Source organism: Enhydra lutris, unplaced genomic scaffold (assembly GCF_002288905.1).
Source record: "Enhydra lutris kenyoni isolate GAN:26980312 unplaced genomic scaffold, ASM228890v2 scaffoldscaffold1, whole genome shotgun sequence".
NCBI lineage: Eukaryota > Metazoa > Chordata > Mammalia > Carnivora > Mustelidae > Enhydra > Enhydra lutris.
In genome coordinates this window covers 77,223,567-77,243,619 of record NW_019154085.1, presented here as the reverse complement: position 1 = coordinate 77,243,619, position 20,053 = coordinate 77,223,567, and the positions used below count along the sequence as shown (strand labels likewise).

The window sequence follows — 20,053 nt, the reverse complement described above, 5'->3', positions numbered from 1 at the left end:
GCAGCAGGGTCTTCCCTCCTGAATGGCTTGCTCTCTCCTGCTTGTTTTACCTCGGAAACATGATACTCAGTTCTTTCAGTTGCAGACACCATTTTATTTTTATATAATTATATGCCATCTCTGTGAGCGGTTAAAAATGATTGGGGATGGCTTATATTTAGAGCAACAAGAAAAGCTCATCAGTCTATTTGTTCGGTATCTCCTAGGTTTGGTCCTTTAAAAATAGGGTTTTAGGGGCGCCTAGGTGGCTCAGCCAGTTAAGCATCTGTCTTCAGCTCAGGTCATGATCCTGGGGTCCTGGGATCGGAGCCTGCCCCATGCTTCTCCCTCTCCCGCTTTTTCTCTCAAATATATAAAATCCTTTAAAAAGAATATTGTTTTAAACAAAGGCTAATAGTCTGAATCATTTCCAGTAAAATCAGTAAGGGTTTTCTTAATACACCTTAAATCTTTTCTACATGTTTCCTTCTTGAATCTGAGGAGGGCGCACACAATCACTAATATTGTGGGGAACCAGTGAATGCTGGCTCTGGGGCCATGGGTGAGAAACTCCATAATTCATGGGTCAGTGAGTGGTCAGGGGACACCTTGCAGCTTGGTGCTCTCCTATCTCCATCGATTTGCCACACAGGTAGAGGTGAGTTCTGGAGAGTGGTGACTGGGCCAACCTTATACTTCCTAGAACTTCACTCTCACCACAGCCACTGAGCATTATCAGGCTAATGGCACACTGCCATTCCCCCCCCACCCCACCCCTGCCCCAACCCTGGCCTTTATAGTGTACAACTGACAGGCTGGACATGACCTGCTAGAGGCTTCTGGGGCTTTTCCAGGAAGAAATCTCCAACCGGGTACCAGCTTAAAGAGGCCTCAGTAATGATTATAGAGTGCATGAGACTAATGAAGAATGAAGCAAGAGGATGCAACACCAGGTCTTTTTTAAGGGATAGAAACAGCACAGGAGCTTTCCTTAAAAAATTTTTCAATATATTTTTTGACCAATAATATAAGAAGCACCAGAATTTAAAATTGGCTCTCAACTTTACAAGAGATGTCCATATTTACTTACCCATGAACAGTTAGCATGACTTCGTACTTGAGAGGTATTGTTAAAGTCACTCTGTTCTGCTTCAGGTCCTCCCTTTCCCCTTCATTTGCACTACAGAAACAGATAAAAGACACCCTGTTAGAATCCCCCAGACATAAAAGTCATCTTCAGAGAGGACTAATCACCTATCATGTATACTGAATGTATTTGGAGGCTTGGGGAGTGGGGGAAAAAGACGTGGTGGTAAGCAATGTTTATGACAGGGTTCACAGAAATTTTGCTCTATTTAGTGTTATTTGCTCCAAAGATAGTGAGAGATCTTTTTGTTTCTTAGATCACACAAGAGAAGTTTTCTCCTGCAGACAATGGATCACAGCTCCGTGGTTCCCCTATGTCCCCCCACCCTAAAGTCAGGAGTCCACTTCTGTAGCACCATTGTTTTTTCACAGTGAATTATACCAGGTGGCGTGCACTGTGATGCTGAGATCCTCTTCTGCTCTGCTGAGTGAGCTCACATCCAGCAGAAAGCTGACATCTATCTGTGAAACACAGAGAGGGAAACGCCCATTTTAAACAAAATCTAAAAACAGTATTTTTTTATCATCTGAAATTTTCTGAATGTTGATGTTCTGTGGAATGCAGATTGGAGACTATGTTCTAGAAGCACAGGCTACCCCTCCCCCAGGCAGTGAGCTAAGGGAGAAAGCTGTTGGGGTTGGGGTGATTTTCAAGCACCAGCGTTTCCACAAGTGACATTCAGAGACAAAGCCTCCTTCTAAATGGAAAGACAGGCAGGTCCAGACTGACAAAATTAGAGATGCTTTAACAACTTGAGTGAGGACTCTTGCCAGTAACACCTTTTTGTATAGCAGAGGTAACATGCCTGGCAGATAGGACCACCTGGGGTGGAGAGTGGTAGGGGGAGTGTCGGGGAGGGTGAGAGGGGAGGAGAATGCTGATCGACACATTCACATGCCCATCTTGACACAAACATGCGCCCCCACTTTTTTTTTTTTTACAGTGAACACTGCCAAGAATATAAACACAATCTCAGAGATCTAAGCCCAGTTGGTTTGAGTTTTATTTCATCACTTAGCTGCTTACCCTAAGCAAATAAATAATTATATATTTGTATGCAGCATAAACAGAAAAAATAAAAAATATTTTATGTTCATGTTAGTAAGCAAAAACTATACATGCTAAATGCGTACCCTTGATAGGTGATCAACATATATGTAACCAACACTGCAGTCAAGTTTTACTAAGCCAGAGCTGTCTGTTACTTCACAGCTTATTTGTTTTTCTTCCTAGAAGGCAAAATGAAACAAACGCTTTAGGTAACAAGGGAAGGAAAAGTTTGTAACATATGTTTAGGAACAGTCTTTGAAAAGCAAATCATTTCTGAAGAATTTGCCTTCCTGGAAGATGATTTTCTGTTTACTTTTGGGATACATAGAAATATAAATAAAATTTATAAGTGTGTACACACACACACACAGATGTATATTTTAATATTCCTGTAAATTCTCCAAAGAATACACAGAATAATTCCTGGCCTTGTAGCTTTCATCCATGTTTGTTTTCCTTATTTAACTCAAGGTCCAGTTTCTTAAAAAAATCATGAAGCGAGTAATCCATGAAGTCCCTGTTTCATTGATCCTCCTTTGTCTGGGATGTGAGAGTGAGGTAAAGGTGTATAATTACAGTAACTGCCACCACAATAGGAGATTTATATATATATATATATATATATATATATATATATATATATATAATATTCAAATATTCAGGGAAATATATATCTTGATGTTTATACTATACTATACTATAGATGTATACATATAAATGCACACTATGTACTATAGATGTATATGCACTATAAATGTGTGTGTATATATATATACTATAGATGTACTAAATATATATATATAATATACACAGAAGTATATATATTTTTTAATTTTCCCCTCATACTATTGCAAATAGGCTCCCAGTGCTCTAGAGAAAGAAGTAACGTATTCCAGAGAGGTCAAAGACCTCTCTAATTGCCCTTGGTTTGAAGAGATAGTCTCTGGGTAAAAGAGGTGTAAATTTGCTAAGGGATAAGATAGGCACCAAAGGGGAAAGTGACTGAGGCTTTTCTCTTTGAAATCGACCTTATTAATGCCTAGCTGATAGATTTAACTGTTCACGACTGAGGCATGGTGGTAAGAAAAGGTCTCTAAGTGCTTCAAACTCTTGTAGGAAAAGAGAAATTGCCTGTGATCTGGTTGATACCAAGACTTCAGAATTTTGGAGGATCGCTGGTTGTATGGTATTTGTTGGAAGTTCTTGGCGAACAAGACTGGGGATGTGAACATAAAATGCGAGCAGTAACTCTGGGCGCCTGCTTGGAGGACCAGTATTGCTTGTTCAGGGAGCTCAGCCACAAAGAGCGGCACCGTGGTGCCAGATGAGCGTGTCATCAATGAGAGAAGCAGTGGAACCCAAGCAGCTTGCTTGGACAAGAGGATCTCTCACGTGGTAACATTTAGAAGAGAGAAGTGGACTTTTTCTATCTCAGATACCAAGGAACTTATCATTTTGATCAGGAGCAAGTAGTAGTCTGAAAATCAATGGAATTTTGAGTGGTAAGTCTGCATATACCCCAATATTTAGGCCTTACTTCCATGAAATGGATTATACCATTTACATTTTTTTTAAAATTTATTTCCTTGAGAGAGGGTGAGCATACAAGTCAGGGTGGGGGCACAGAGAGGCAGTGGGAGAAGCAGACTCCCCACTGAGCAGGGAGCCTGGACACAGGGCTTGGACATTTGGCTTGGAACCAGGACCCTGAAATCATGACGTGAGCCAACGGCAGAAGCTTAACCAATAAGCCACCTGGGTTCCCCTTCACCATTTATATTTAAAAAAAAAAAAAAAAAAAGAAATATAGTATCATGCTATGGTATTTGATACTTACCAGATCTAAAATCTTAATGAAGTAAAGGCCAATGGGGAGTGTGATGTGCAGAGCTGTTTCATACGCATCATCTCCAGCATTAAACAAGGACACGTTCAACATTACTGTCTTCATACTTCCAACAGCAAGATAGGTCTTATTTTCATGTGGCCTAAAAATTAAGTAATATTTAATACTGCTTAGTAACAAGTAAGTAATGTTTGGGAAATAAAAATCCCATCCCCTCATTTATACTGATCATAAAATACTAATTTGGGAGAAAAAAAAAACATGGGGGAAGTGAGCCCATATAAGTAGATACCAATTCATGTTAGAACTCAATTCTTCATGTTTCAGATAAATTCAATCAGCTATTAGCCAGGAAGTTTGTTATTTTTTAATTAGTCATAATTAAGCTACTCTCCTTTCTGTTTTGCTTCTTAGGGCTTTTAACATATTTTCCTTAGTATTTCACAGTATTTTTCTAAAAGCAAAGCTTTGTTTCTTTTCTTTACTTTGGAAAAGACCTTGACCTAGCTGCTGTGTAAACTGAAGGGGGAAATGGGGAGACCTGGGGGAAAAGGAGACTGCGGAGAAAACCACCACCCAAATAGAGGCGGTTTGGGTGGAATGAGCACAGCCTCGGGAGGGACGGCTCTCCAGCAAGTGGACAGCACTACAGTCTGTTGCAATAGAATTCATTTCTCAAGGCAGGCTGGTCCCCTCTACCGATAACTAGACCACATTTAAAACAGAACTGCAGCCATGCTTTGCCATCCTGTGACCTGGAAAGAAAGAGCAGACTGCTGCAAATCCAGACCTACGAGTAAGGATTTTCCAGTCCTGGCTCTGGCCCCAGGCCTTCAAGGTGGGAAGAGGTGCTTCAGCATCTTGAAGTCTCAGCCGCCATCCACAGGAGTAGTAATTACTATGCTGAAAATTTGGCTCATGCACATCCCATGAAATCCTTAGAATAACATGTTTATATATATAAAGAACCTGAGGCTTAAGGCCCTTCTTCAAAGCACCACAGCCAAAATGTTCTAAAGTCTCCAGGAAAATGCCTGCACAGCCCATTCTCTTTACCAATGAGAGAATTAGAAGAGCCCAAAGAAAACTTTTACACGATGATTCTATAGAAGAATTTAAAATTTAGAAAAATTGGTTCAGCCAGTGAAGGATGTGACCCAGAGGAAAATGTCAGGTGAGGCTAATCCCGGCGATAATAACTTCTCTTCTGGCTCTTGAGAAGCTTTCCTTAAGCTTACACTGTACCATTCTGATCAACAATGTATAGAAGATCAGTGTCCAAATAAACTATAGAAATGCTAAACAGAGTCCATATTCAATGGTTATTTGTGGACTGATTTAAAACAAAGTGTGTCTGAGAACAGGTTTACAAATTTATGCTTGTAGCCATTATTTGAAGACACATGAATGACAGACTATAACTGAAACCCCCTACATAATTATTAGGTTCATCATTCCTGGATACAAAAGCAGTTTAAGAGATCCCCACCTTTGTAGAGCTTTTAAAAGACAGATGTATAGACAAATATAAACAAATATTACCAATCCATGGGAAAGAGTTGTGAATGAGGATCCCTGGGAACTCAAGGCAGGGAACCACTTTTGCCTGAAGGTAGCAGGGCATGTTGCTTCTTGCTTTTCTACCATTCTGGTTATTCAGGTTCATTTAATTTTAGGACTATTTAATTTCTTTTTTAATATAAAAATAGGAAAACTTCATGACTGAACATGACTTAACATGGATTATACCCTTAATTGATTTTTCAAGCCCTCCTTCTCCAATCCAATTTTCACACTGCCAGAGAGGATCACTTTCCAGAAAGCAAATGTGACAATGTCATGTGCCTGCTTAACGCGCTTCAGTGCCTTCAAGATGAAGGCTAACTTACAAGCACAGCACGGGAGGCCTCACTTTGTACTGCACAACTCATTCCTTTGCTTTAGACATACTCACCTGCAAATAGGTATCCAAATGTCTGTGTCTTAATTCAAGCTACCACTCCTTTACATTTTCCCTTCTTTGTGTCTCTGGCTGATTTGTTCTTGTTCAAGACTCAACGAAGTGTTAATAGTTACAAGAAGTTCTTCCCGTTGATACTCTTTGCTAAGCCCTCTCACTCAGCACTGCATTCCCCCTAACAAAAGTAGCTTCTCCCTCTCCCAGCACACTGGGCACGCCTTTAAGGCAGTATTTTCACAGAGTCTGCTTTTATTATCACTAGAGTGAGTACTGGAAAGTAGATGCTAGATCATGATTATCACTGTTTTCTCAGAGCCTACAAACACAGTGTTCAAAAAATACATGTGGTATGTCACTGTATCAAACATTAAAGACGGTGGGATAACACTGAAGAAAAACATCAGAAAACCTGAAGAAATTATTGGATAAATGATTGTAAAAGAAAGTTCATCAACTCATCATTATAAATTCTACCAAATGATATCCATGTTTGTCTGTCCTGTGACAGTATACAAATTCCAAATGTTTCGTTAAATAAACATCTACCACTATTACATTCATATGATCTATACCCTATCACACAACATAACATTGTAGTAGCAATACAGCTATTGAACTAACCAATAAATTAATGGCAGTATCAATACTGGAAATAGTTTTTTTTTTTTCCCCAAGATTTGAGACAGACAGCATGTGCATGAGCCAGGGGAGGGGTAGAGGGGGAGAGAGAGAGAGAGAGAAGCAGACTCCCCATAGAGCACAGAGCCCAATGTGGGGCTCCACTAGGGTCTCAATCCCAGGACCGTGAGATCATGACCTGAGCTGAAGTTGGATGCTTAACTGACTGAGCCACCCAGGAGCCCCTGGAAAGAATTTCTGAGAAGTAATTATTTTCATGAACTTCAGAATATGCAAACAAATTAGAGATGCCTCTCCCCATTCTTCTCCTTCTAATGGTAGAGATTAAAGAAGCTGCACAGTTCAATTATACCTAAAAATTCTTCCCCTCTTATCCTGATTTTTCTTTCCATTTTACACTTATCAAGATAGCAACATATAGAAAAACACACATATCCTAAAATTCAGTTCAGGGAATTTTTACAAACTGAATACACTAATGAAAGCAACACCCAAATCAAGAAAATGTATCACCAGCACGAGAGAGAAATGACTTTGCACCCCCTCCCTTCCCCTACCCATCATCTTCCTTTTTTATTTTACTATAGATTGGCTTTGCCCAGTTTTCTATTTCTTATAAGTGGAATCACAGAGTATTTAATTTTTACCTATCAGGCTTTCTGTACTTAAAATTCTGCTTAGAACATTAAATTCTACAGATGCATGGAGTTGTGAATGGTTTATCCTCATTGGCATATATGTATCCGTTTATAAACATACCACATTTTCTTTATCCATTCAATAATCATTGGGAATTTTGACAATTCTAATTTGGAGCTATTACAGTCTTTCGGGGAACATATAGATGTATTTCTGTTGGGTTAGTCTATCTGTCTAGAAGGAGACCTCTACAGTTTGTGAACCCAGGATTAGCTCCTAAGCATGTCTAAATCTGGCTAATTTTGGCACCCAGCTTAAATTATACCAACAACTTATATTTAAATAACAAAATACACTCTAAGGCACTCTAGTATACCAAAAAATAAAAACATACTACAGAACGGTCATGTAAAAAGCAAGTGTACATAGACTAGGGTCTCAAAATCTGCTGTCTAAAGGCCAAATTTGGGCCCCTTTCTGGTTTTGTCCTTGGGGTTTACTGGAACACAGCCATATTCGTTCATCTGGGGCGACTTCTGCACTGTGACAGCAGAGGTGGGAGGCTGAGACAGACCTCTGTGCCTAGAATATTTACTCTGTCCCTTCATGGAAAGAGTTTGCTGGCTCTGGCATAGAACTACCTAAGTATCATTAGTTGCAAAGTAAGCACAAAAAAGGACATCACTGTATTTTAAATCTGATCATTCTGTCACGGATAGAGGCTTTGTTATTTGGGATGGCATCAGATGCAGCATCAGAGAAACCACCTCACCCTGCCCCCCTGACCTCAGAATCCCTGGGCTGGCACTGGTGACATCGAGGAGGAAGGAACGAAGACCAAGTGGGTGCACAGCATCTCTAGCTTCTGATCCCTGGGTGTGAGACGTTAGGTCTTTTCTGGAAGGATGTGTAATAACTAACAAAACAGTAATCCTACACCACAGCTACCCTTTCAGGGTGGAGGAAGCACAGACTCAGCGACCTCACGCTCTTCCTCCCACTGTTTCGGGGAATGCCTGTGATTACCTCAGGCTCCTGTCCTAAACCTTTGTGTTCCACAAGTACGTATCTGCTTGGCGGCACGGAGGGCAGAGAGAAAATAAATGCGTGAGGACCTGGGCGTCCTACATTCCCCCCACTGCTCTGCAATCATGTTACAACTAAAGGAACCTAAGAGGTTCTAAAAGTAAACTGCAGCTTGACATTAAAGTTTAATTAAGACTTGTGGAAGAGCTGCCTAGAAATAGACATTTATAAAATATTCTGGCTCGTAACCAAAGCATTAGTCACTGAGCACCTTTGGGAAAGAAGTTGGCACTTAGACAAGCAACAGAAGGTGAGAGCACTGCATAAACAGCTAGGTTCCAAGACAACAGCAAATTAGGGAGAAACACTATGTTCACATTTCAGCAGCCAGACTCCCGGTTTATTTTCCATTTTTAAGCTATTTTGCCACATTACCACAATGACGATATACATCTTACTGTATCTGGATTCATTAACAGGGTGCCCTCAGGAAGATACCCACCAGCTTTTTATGTGAGACAGAAGAAAGGTCCAGGTGCACATCTGGAAGTGCGACAAGGCTGAACGGAGCTTTCCCCGGGAATCGTGGTTCATTCCTCATTAAAACATGCATAGTGCACGCTTGAAATTTACAAAGCAGCCCAGAATCCACATAATTTAAACAAATCAAGGTACTGTGTACATAGAGCATCATAACTTAATAAGCGAAAAAGGAAGAATAGAAAAATGATGGATTTCTGCAGCAGGCTCTATGTTTTCCCTAAGTGAACAATATTGTTTTATTTTGCAAGAAATTCTCCCCATGTCTTAGGATAATGAATGCTTTGATAAGATGAATTAGGGCTTCACGGCTAACATGTTTTTAATCAAGATGCTAGAACAAAATGTAATGCAAACGGAGATGTCACCTGTGTTGAGGTCCAGGAGTCATTTATTTGACAAAAAACTAGCCTGCAGCAAGCGGCCTTCAAGCCTGTGTGAAACGGTGCCCTGTTTTTTGCTACTGACTTCAGAGAAAAAGAAAGTACTGGAAAATGCTCATCAACTAAGATATGTCAGTTAACTAACATTTAAGGAGACTGCATTTGAATAAAGGCAGACTCCTGGAGGTCCCAAGGAGTAGAGCAGGAGGCAGAAGGCAGTACTCCCTTGCTGTTGCAGAAGAGAGGCCCCTCGTTCAGCTTCAGGGAATGAATTATGATTGCTCTACAATAATTCATGGATGAGCTTGTGACAAGGTCCTGTAAATCAGAGTAAGAGGTCTGCTAAGGTGTTTCCCTTCCTCAAAGGAAGCCTCGAGGCGACACAGAATTTTGCTTTTACCCCTTTTCTTTGGTTGGCAACCTTGATGCTGCTACAGTCTTTGGGGGACGAAGAGGGAAAAGCCAAGAAAACTGGGAGGATAACCATGCATGTCCAGATTTTGGTAGCTACCTATTAAGCCTGTAGCCACCTCCCGCTTATGACGCAAAAACAATTAAGCGCCTTTATTATTTAAGTCACAATTCATCAAGTATTGTCACCTGCAGTTAAAAGCGGTCCCAACATAATGAACGCACTTGCTCAGGAAAAGCCTACATCGCTTACCCAGGATGCATGACTGCGGCAGAGAAGGGAAGCGGTGTCATCTAGATCAGTCATTAATATGAAAGACTTGATTTTAAACTGTCTACGTGATGGCTAATACCTGCTACTGTATTTGTAATCTGGATAAAAATCATATTTGCTCATCTTCATTTTGTCGCGCAAACTCATATGATCGGGGTGACTGTCCTGAGAATTTAGACCTCTGGTTAGAAGCCTCAAGTTAATGAGCACGTGAGACAGTGTGTGCGTGCGCTACCTGGATTGCTGCGGGCACTCTGTTATGGCAGTTCTCAGAAACTCCTGCTCTTTGCTGTGGAAATGCATTTACCGAAAGCGGGTGCTCGGAGGCACCTCAATGCCCTCCGTGCCAGAGGGGTTATGGTCGGGAGAATGGGCCGCAAGCACATTGCCGTGCTTACTATTCCTGAGCAGTGAGAGAGGACCTCTGTGTGGGAGAGGTACAGTTTGGTCTGATAGGTGACAATTTATCACAAGACACAGCACTTTGTCGGAACCCTTCACTGGGGGCCTAAGGATCGATGAAAAGAGCTTTCATGTGAAAACTCCTCAAATCAGGATCATTTACCTAACAGAGATGGCCTGTAACTTTCCTTGTTGATGCAAAAGATGGGGAACTTACACCTTTTACTGGCATCCATGCCACTTCAAACCTCATGAAATGTCCAACCACCAACCCAGTCCATCAGCGGCTTTCTTGGGACAGAAAGAAACCTTCAACTCCAGAGAAACCACCAGTCCACATGCAGAAAATGCCAAGGATTCAGTGGCAGTATTTCATGTTATGGCCATTTTTTTTTTTTAAATTCATGATCTACCCATATCCCAGTAACAATGTTACCAGAAATAACTTCTACGAACCTTCATGTATTTCAAGCTTTGTGCTATGCACTTGGTTTGCAGTATTGCATTTTATCTTTGAAGCAACCTTATAGAGTAGGTATGATTTTATCGTCTGATCAATGAGGAAAGAGGTTTACAGAAGTGAAAAGGCTTCTCTAAAAAGGCCATTCAGCTAGTAAATGGTAGATAAACTTTAACCAGATTAGCTTGACTAGATCTGAAACTCTTCACCACCACCGCATTGCTTCCCAGATTTTAGTTTGATAAAAACCACTCATAGCCCTTTTAATACTGCATATTTCTGGCCTGGTGCCCATAGATTCTGATTCGGATGTTCTGGGGCCTAGAAAACTGTATTTCTATTAAGCATTCCAGGTGATTCTCATGAAAGTGACTCAAAGCCCACACCTTCAGAGATGCTGCCTTCCCCACCACTGGCTGCCATTTAAAATCGTAATGGATTTGACAAACGTCAAGAAATATTATCACTTCAAAGTAAAAAAAAAAAAAAAAAGTAGGTAACAATTTCTTATTGTGAGAAAATATGTACTGAATACAAATAAATTATTTCATATCTTATTAAGATGTATTTTCATTCTTCAGGAAAGAACTTAGTGTTCTTAGTAATATTTTCATATAAATGTCACTGTCCCATTTTTTCATAGGCCAGTGTGGTTGCAGAGAAAGACGACAAAGTGGACAGTGGGAGTGTCTGATTTAAAAAAATGAAAACACTACTTATTTATAGCTTAGATAAGCTTTCACCCACGCAGCTCTTCTTATCAGAGGCCCATAACAGCAAAAACACCTAGAAAACTAAGCATTTGAGGAAGAAAATAAATCCATGAATGGGGAGGCTGTAAATTATTCATCTAATAACTCAACAAAGGCCCCACATTACATGCTGGGATACAAAGTAGTTAGTAGTCATTGTTTTTGGACTCTCTGAGCAGCCAATCTGGATAATTTAAGTATAAAGTCCAATTATAAATCAAATAGGTTAGGGCTTCTTGGCCCTCAACTGTGGATGCTCAAGGCTATATTGGCATTGCCTAAATGAAAAGAATTAATTTATTCTCTGCCATATGTGATCCCACCCCAGCAGGGTACTCAACACTGTTTGTCAACCTTTTTACTCATTCCTATCCCATTTATCTTAACAGCTATTTTGAATCTTTTCCCATTCCCTTCAAGTTCCCAAGTCCATCCTCAAAGCCCTCACTTTCCATATATTAACTTGCTTTTTATCCTGGCCATCCCTGATTTCTCTGTATTTCCCTTCCTGCCACTTTGAGATTTCTTAATTTTTGTCAAGCACCTTTTTCTTAGCTCAAGATAAAGACAATCTTAACTTCTCTCCAAAGCTAACTCCTCCACCCGTGTATGATCCCATTTTATGCTGTTTCCTAAGGACCTTGTTCTATTCTCAGCAAACAACTATTAGTCACCTATAGCACTCCAGGCTCTCTATTAGTCACTGGGAACGCTCAGATGAAAAGACAGAAACCTATCTTGATGCAGCTCACAGGACAGTGTGGAGACAGACAGTAAGAGTGGTGAGCGTAAATGCAATGGAACCAGGGTCACAGGACTTGTGTTCCTGTAGCTGGAGACAAAGAAGAACAGCTGAGATTTATAAGACAAATGAGAGTTAATCAGATAGATAAGTAGGAGGAAGAAAAAGATACAGAGGCTTGAGAATGCGTGGTCAAACAAGTATTCTGCCATTCACGGAAAAAAGTCCCGTGGTATGGTTGATATTTTAAGTTTTAATGAGCTCTTGGAACCCTGTTATCAGAATGTATGTTAGAAAGCTCACAGGGGCGCCTGGGTGGCTCAGTGGGTTAAGCCTCTGCCTTCGGCTCAGGTCATGATCCCAGGGCCCTGGGATTGAGCCCTGCATCGGGCTCTCTGCTCAGTGGGGAACCTGCTTCCCCCCCGCCACCGCCCCGCCTGCCTCTCTGCCTACTTGTGATCTCTGTCTGTCAAATAAATAAATAAAATCTTTAAAAAGAAGAAGAAGAAAGAAAGCTCACACTCTGGAAATACCACAGTCGAGGATTTAGAATAATATAAAATCAGAGGTCAGAAGCCCAAAGAGTGGGAAAGGTTGGAGACCCAGAAGGATATTGAGTATCTGGTTTGGAGCAAGAGTGGTAGAGAGGGAGAGGGGGAGAGGGAGAGAGAGGGGGCAGGCTGGGGAGAGAAGCATGATATATAAAATACACCTGTAGGTGGTAGTATTACAGAACTTAGTAATTTACTGTACCTCAGGGATAAGAAAGAGAAAAATGCAGGTTGAACTCCAGGTTGTTGGCTTTGGTGACTAATGGTTGTGTCATCGGTAGATAGTGACTGGGCACCCAAGAGGACAGGACAGTTGCATGTGTGGGTGTGAAACTTGGATATGGATCTGAGCATCAGCAGTGTAGACAGGCCAGGTGAGGTCACAGCTGTGGGCATGATCACTCAGGGAAAATGGGGGTGTGAGAAAGGGGTGAGAGGACAGGTTAGGAAGCCAAAAGAGCCAAAATCAAAGATCCTTAAATGACAAGTGAGAAAGAGCTAGAGAATTTGGAGGGGAACCCGAGTTTGATGGCAACGTGGAAATTAAAGCAAAAGACGTGCAAAAGGTGAAGTGAGCAGCTGCCAGGAGCTTCAGAGGAGAGAGAGAGTTCTGACAGAGTCTGAAAAGTGCTCCAGGCTTCAAGTACATTTCCCTCTTCAATTTAGTTTTTACTCTGCCTTTGACCCTCACATGTGTTTGTGTCGTCCCATGATTAAGTAAATAACAAATTTCATCACCACATAGAAATTTTTCAGTTGAACCTACTCGTCCCCAGTATATTCTTTTTCCCTTTGAACTCAGACTCTCCCTTGGCTACTGCTGCAGTGAAATTTCCATCTTAAAAGTTGCCAGGAACATCCTTTTCTCACCCACCAGTCACATTTTCAATGCTAGTTCCAATGACCTTTCCCCAGGCATTGTGCGATCTGAGCTCTCTATAAAATTTTACAATATGAAGTCCCTTTTTCTGTATTTTCCACTGGCTCTTTCACTATGGATTTGCTTGTCTTAGTTCTCTGGGGATACCTTTACAGTTTCCCCCAGGGACTCCCTATTCTTGTGAAGATTGTTAAATAAAACTGTCCCCTCCCCAACTTGATCCCTCATTCTTTCCTCTGTGAAATTCACATTTCCATACATTCCCCACCCCCGGCCCCCTCATGCTCACAAATCGCTAATGTGTAGACAACTTCCAAACAATCCTGAACTAGATTTTTGAGTGGAAAGCTGCATGTAGAAATCCCACCAAATTCAACATGTCCCAATTTAAGCTTGTTTCCTTTTCATCTCCGCCTCCCCAAAATAATTTCCCATTTTCCTGTACTGTCACTGATGTCTCCATCCCCTCTTACTTCCTGCATGCAATCAGCCCTCAACCTCACTATGGATTCTCTCTCTCTGGTCCTCATTTTCACATCTTCCCTCTAGTATGCAGACCAATTTCAAAACAGGGTATTTAGACATGATACATTTGATAAAATTGCAGTTGGTTTATTTCCCATGATAAAATAGTAACAGCAGCCAACATTCATCTAATTTTCACTATATGCTAGGTAGGCACTATTCTTTGCATGATATGTGGATTATCTCTTTACTATTTCCTCTTCTATGAATTTAGACAAGCAAGGTGGTTTATTCCCTTTTAAATGTTCTCATATACATTTAGGGATTTCTTTTGTTTTGTACATCAGTCTGGCTTATGTTACCAGTTTTTGGATGATAAAAAACCCAAGGATTATATGTTAGTGAACACTAGCTCATTTTGCCACCAAAACTCTATTAATAGGCACTTACATGTGTCTAAAACATAATAACAATCGTGATAGCTCAAGGCACAACTAAATCCTGAAATATCTTCTGAGCAGTCAGTAAAAGATTAAAATATGCTTTATAAAATCTTGGTGCTCACATATTCTCATTGTTCAAAAACTAGTCACCTCTGAGTATTTATGTTCTGTGAGTGACAAATAGATTACTTAATCTCTTTCAGGAGAGTGTTTTGTTTTGTTTTTTCCCCCAATTCTTTGAATGCTGCTAATCTCTAAGGAATAGTTCTTAGTCCTTTTCTCTTTAGAACCCACAAGCACACACCCATTGCCCATCTTGATGAGTAACAGTAAATTATACTTACTTAAAAAATCCAAATCTCGCAGAAACCTGTAAATCAGCTGAACAATTTTCATGGGCACAAAATCTTGCAAAGTTTATCTGGAAATAAAACATAACAGTATTTTTTATGGTAATTCAACAATTTGGGATACCTCTATTCTTAAGCATAAGACATCTATGACTTATTTTGCCACTTTTGAATTAGTCACAGGTTCAAATGACAACTGTAGGGCTAAAGCAACTGATTCTGCCAACAGGTAAACTGAAAGCCTAAATTTGTTTAATGGAAAACATTATTGCTTCTTTTATAAATTGTTATGGAAAAAAATGAGTTTAATAAAACAGATAAAGTTTTAGAGGTAAGTGTTTAAAATCTGTGCCGCCAAGATGTTCATTGCTGAGTTCCTTTCAATTTTCTGGTGCTACAGTTTGATCCCACTTATTACAAATAAACATGGCACTTACTTTTCACAGATGTAGGACAATGGGCTTATATTTATTGAAAACAGTAAAATGTAGAAATTTAGAAATTTTACTCTGAGGACACATTGAACGTAGTAATAGTTGACACTCAGGGTTCTAGAATTTATTTAACTCAGAGCATTTCAATAGGACCCAGAGATACTCAGAGGTACACGGTAAAGAAAAGAGAGGAGAGAGAGAAAAAGGAAGCTGAGAGGAACAGGTGAAAAGGGAGAGATGCTAAGAGAAATCTAGAAAGACAGGGAAGGAACTAGGTTCATTAAATGGGAAATGACTAGCATGTTGTCAAATAGCACATCCGACCACAGACTACCTCAACCTGGTGAAGCAGAAGGGAAGTATAAATCTTTCTCTAAATGATTAGGTAAATAGGATTTTTTTCCCTATCACTCTTACTTGTAAAGCATGGTGCTCTAAAAACCAAAAGGTAGAATTTTATTCTAATGTAACTACATGTTGCCAGGTTTGGGCTTATGTACTTAAAACACTGTGGTTTTCATTATTAAACGTAGTTAAGAATAGTTGATATTGACAACTAAAGTTCAACAGAAGGGTGAAAACACTGACTTCCATAGATCTACCATAGATATATTCATAAGGGTATTGAGAAAACTTGCCTTGAGTTATTATGTTCACTTGATCTAGTGTTCTAGAGAATCATGAGTGTCAGCCCAAATTGCTTCAAGTGACTTAGTAGCAATTTGTCTAGACAGGATATGAACTAGCCCTTTGAGTGTCCCTTCTGCCTTCTACATTCCTTGTGCCATGAGCAAATACTTTTTTTCTTTTTTTTTGGATTTTATTTATTTATTTGACAGAGAGAGAGAGAGATCACAAGTAGGCAGAGAGGTGGGCGGGGGGGGGGTGGGGAGCAGGAAGAGGGTGGGGGTGGGGTCTTCTGGATCCCAGGACCCTGGGATCATGACCTGAGCCCAAGGCAGAGGCTTAACCCACTGAGCTACCCAGGCACCCCTAGCAAATGCTTTTAATGAATGTTTTTACCATGCCCTCAAACATCTTGTTGACTAGGTCTTTGTGTTCTTGGACAGGAAAGGTCCAAACAACTGGACTCCTGGGAGTAAGCGCACTGCCAGTGAAATGGAGGTATTTCGGAATACATTAGAAAAGGCTGTGCACCGGTTAGAATGCCAGATCCATCTCAAAATGCAATGGATCGGGACGCCTGGGTGGCTCAGTTGGTTGGACGACTGCCTTCGGCTCAGGTCATGATCCCGGGATTGGGATCGAGTCCCACATCGGGCTCCCAGCTCCATGGGGAGTTTGTTTCTCCCTCTGACCTTCTCCTTGCTCATGCTCTCTCTCTCACTGTCTCTCTCTCAAGTAAATAAATAAAATCTTTAAAAAAAAAAAAAATGCAATGGATCCTGGGACGTGGCTGCAAAGCCTGTAGTTGAATTTGAAAGAGAAATTGTTGTATAACAGAAATACTTATGTTTATAAATGAGTAAAAGCCAGCAAGGGAATTTGCCTACTGAGATATGAATGGATCTGGGTAGAGTGAATGAGAGGGAGACAAAATGAGAGAGAAGGAGTCAGAAAATGAAAAAGGGGAAGAGAAACCTCATGAATGTGACTCACTGTCATTATGAGCACTCCCTACCAATTTATTTTCCTCATGGGCAAGGAATCAAGGAAAGAAGATTAACATCTCATGTATATGGGAAGTTATTGCTGGGACTAAATGCATATTTTAAAATATTCAGTTCAATATCCTAAAGGAAATATAAAAAATAAAGAAAAATGGAAAACAAGACATACCATAAATCTTTTTATATTAAAAAATTCATAAAAAATTTTAAAGAAATCAGAAAGATAACTCATTTCCCTGGAATTAGGCAATGTTTCAAAAAAATTACTTTAGTTACATGCACATCACGTTTCGAATAAAGGAAAATATTCTTACTGTTTTTTCAATTATGTCTTTTTCTTTCTTCTGCTGGAGAATTGGCTGAAGTGGTGGGAACTCTTCTGCATTTCGTTTACTGATGACATGATGCCCAAGGTGATAAGCAGCTTCAATCCGAACTGGGGTGAGGATGTCCCGCACATCTTTCTAAGGAAATTTAAAGCCTTAAGTTAGAAATAACAACAACTATGTAAATAAAAACATACATAGAAAGTTCCTCCGTCCCTGCATTAAAGTCAAACAACATGGAAAATAAAGTATTTGCCTTTTCCTCCAAATTGTTAAAATACACTGAATGTGTATATTTTTCACATTACAAAAAGCATGTATGTTTATTAGAAAAAACACAAAAAGAGCATAAAATTAAACATATCCAGTCTGTGGTATAGTTTTATATTTGGACATATAGTCTTTGATTTGGATATTTTCTATGCATACTTTTTGTCAATTGACATAAGCATTTTCCATTATGAACTCTTTGTAAATCACTTCAAAATACTAATCAGCATTTTATTCTGTTTAATATTTCCCTGTAGTAAACTTGTAGAAATAGGGTATCTCGATTTATTCTAGTTTCTTTTTATATGTCTCAGTAACATTTTAATTCAATTTGATTCATTTGATTTCATATTTATTATGAAATGTATCTATTTTTCTATTATTTATGGAGCTTTTCTAATTATATTTTTAAGAAGGTTATAAATAATATGTGAAAAAGTTATTTGTTTTATAGATTTAATCTTTTATCCTAGTCACTTTACTGAATTTTATTAGTTGTTACAACTTTTCTAAGTTTATTGTGCTTTTACACTTCAAAAAGAAAATTCTTGGATTATTTATCAATCACAGAGGAATTTTACCCATCTGGGATCCATTCTGATTTCCATTCTGCATGACATTCTTTTAAATTTAATATCTTACACTAATTTTTATACAGCATTTCTCATTCATAATCTTATTTATATGTGGTCAAAAAGCCTTTTTGAATGATTTTTTAAAAGACTTTATTTATTTGAGACAGAGATAGCAAGAGAGAGCACAAGTGGGGAGAAGAGGGAGAAGCAGGCTCCCTGCTGAGCATGCAAGGCTCCATCCCAGGACCCTGGGATCACGACCAGAGCAGAAAGCAGCTGCTTAACCAACTGAGCCACCCAGGCACCCCTTTTTTGGATGATTTTTAAATTTATTTTATTCTGCCCCCAGAGAAACAGCTCTTGAGTTCATTACACTCATTGTCAATTCACATATTTTAATCTGAGTTTCCACGTGCAGGCATTATTTTTCTCTTTTAAAAATATCTTCCCATGTACTTAAAGATTATTTGATTATTCACCAGCCTCCTACTGCAGAATATACCACATAGTGTCAAAATTGTTTGCTAACATACATATATACACAAACAGTAAAATAGCTGGCAGGAAAGTAACTTTGAAAGCGGTTGTTCTCGAATCTCATGCCTTTGCGGGGGAAAAAGTCAGTAATGCATAAAACATGGTACCTCTTAGAAAGCACTTAACCCGGCCCTCTCTAGACAGAAATGAGATTTTCAAAGTGTACTGAACAAAACAGACACCTTTATTTTTCTCATTGTCTAAGTAGGTGGGCAAGTAAGATTTTACTGATGAAGTAATCTATGAGGATTTATATCAGAACTCAGGAGACAAATTTCATGAAATAAGACATGTTGATTGGCAAATCTATAAAACAAGTATCTTAAGCGCCACAAAAATTAAATGGAGAAATAATCTCGGGATTTGAGAAGGCAGTTAACAATCAGTAAAGACTATCTACTTGGAGCTACGCAGTTTTTTCTTTTAATACTAGAATTATTACTATACTTTGATGTGTGAGCTTTACATCACAGTTTGACCCTAGCTTTCAAATACCCATTTCAATCTACAGGTTATTCTCATTTTATTTATATATTTGTTTGTTTGTTTTTAAGTAATCTCTATGCCCAACGTGGGACTCGAACTCACAAACCCTGAAATCAAGAGTCGCATAGTCTACCAATTGAGACACCCAGGCACCCTGGTTCCTATTTTAAAAAGGAAATTCAACTAAGTTCCTTTTGACCATTTAAAGAGACTCAAGTGTTTGCACCAGGGCTAGACATATTACCTTAAACCATAACTGAGGTTTATGTTTATTCAATTCCTGAGTAGATCCATGATTTTGTCATTAACAGAGCTCCTAGTAAGCAACATTAGTGGCCCAGGTTTTTATTACCTACAGACATTTCAAGATTGGAATATGGCTTAAACATTAGTGCCTAACAGCAAATAAAGAACAGATAGTTTGTAAAGCTCATCAATTAGTAATCCCTAACGGGTATGGGAAAAATGCCTGTAATACAGATGACGGCTGTGATGTAGCAGCTTGTTAAAAATCAATGAAGTAAATTAATCATGATGATCTATTACATAAAAGACTACATCTACTCTATCTTTATGTAAATAAAGATGTAATTTTTTTCTTTTTACAATATTTATAACTATCAATATATGTATATAGTGGCTAAGAGCAAGTGGTCTGTAGGTACAGAGGTTCCAATCTCAGGTGCAACACTTACTAACAACTTGGACAAATTACTTCATCTGTCTATGGCTTAGCTACCTCATCTGAAAAATGGAAAGAAAGACAATCTTATGATACCTGTATCTACTGCTATGAGAATTCAGTGGCATGAGGTTTGCAAAATACTTAGCATAACACTTGGCACTTAAGAGTTC

At 39.3% G+C, this 20,053-nt stretch overlaps 1 protein-coding gene across 1 annotated transcript in view; it reads right to left on the bottom strand.

Annotated features, from left to right (window-relative positions):
* Positions 1-20,053, bottom strand: part of LOC111160297 (integrin subunit alpha 4) — a 78,017-nt gene that overhangs the window by 9,602 nt on the left and 48,362 nt on the right. The window contains exons 16-21 of the mRNA XM_022523301.1: positions 17,319-17,468; positions 14,934-15,010; positions 4,014-4,164; positions 2,260-2,355; positions 1,508-1,587; positions 1,070-1,159 (exon numbers count right to left, since the gene is read on the bottom strand). Coding sequence (XP_022379009.1) covers positions 1,070-1,159; positions 1,508-1,587; positions 2,260-2,355; positions 4,014-4,164; positions 14,934-15,010; positions 17,319-17,468 — 644 coding nt within the window. The remainder of the gene's footprint in view (positions 1-1,069; positions 1,160-1,507; positions 1,588-2,259; positions 2,356-4,013; positions 4,165-14,933; positions 15,011-17,318; positions 17,469-20,053) is intronic.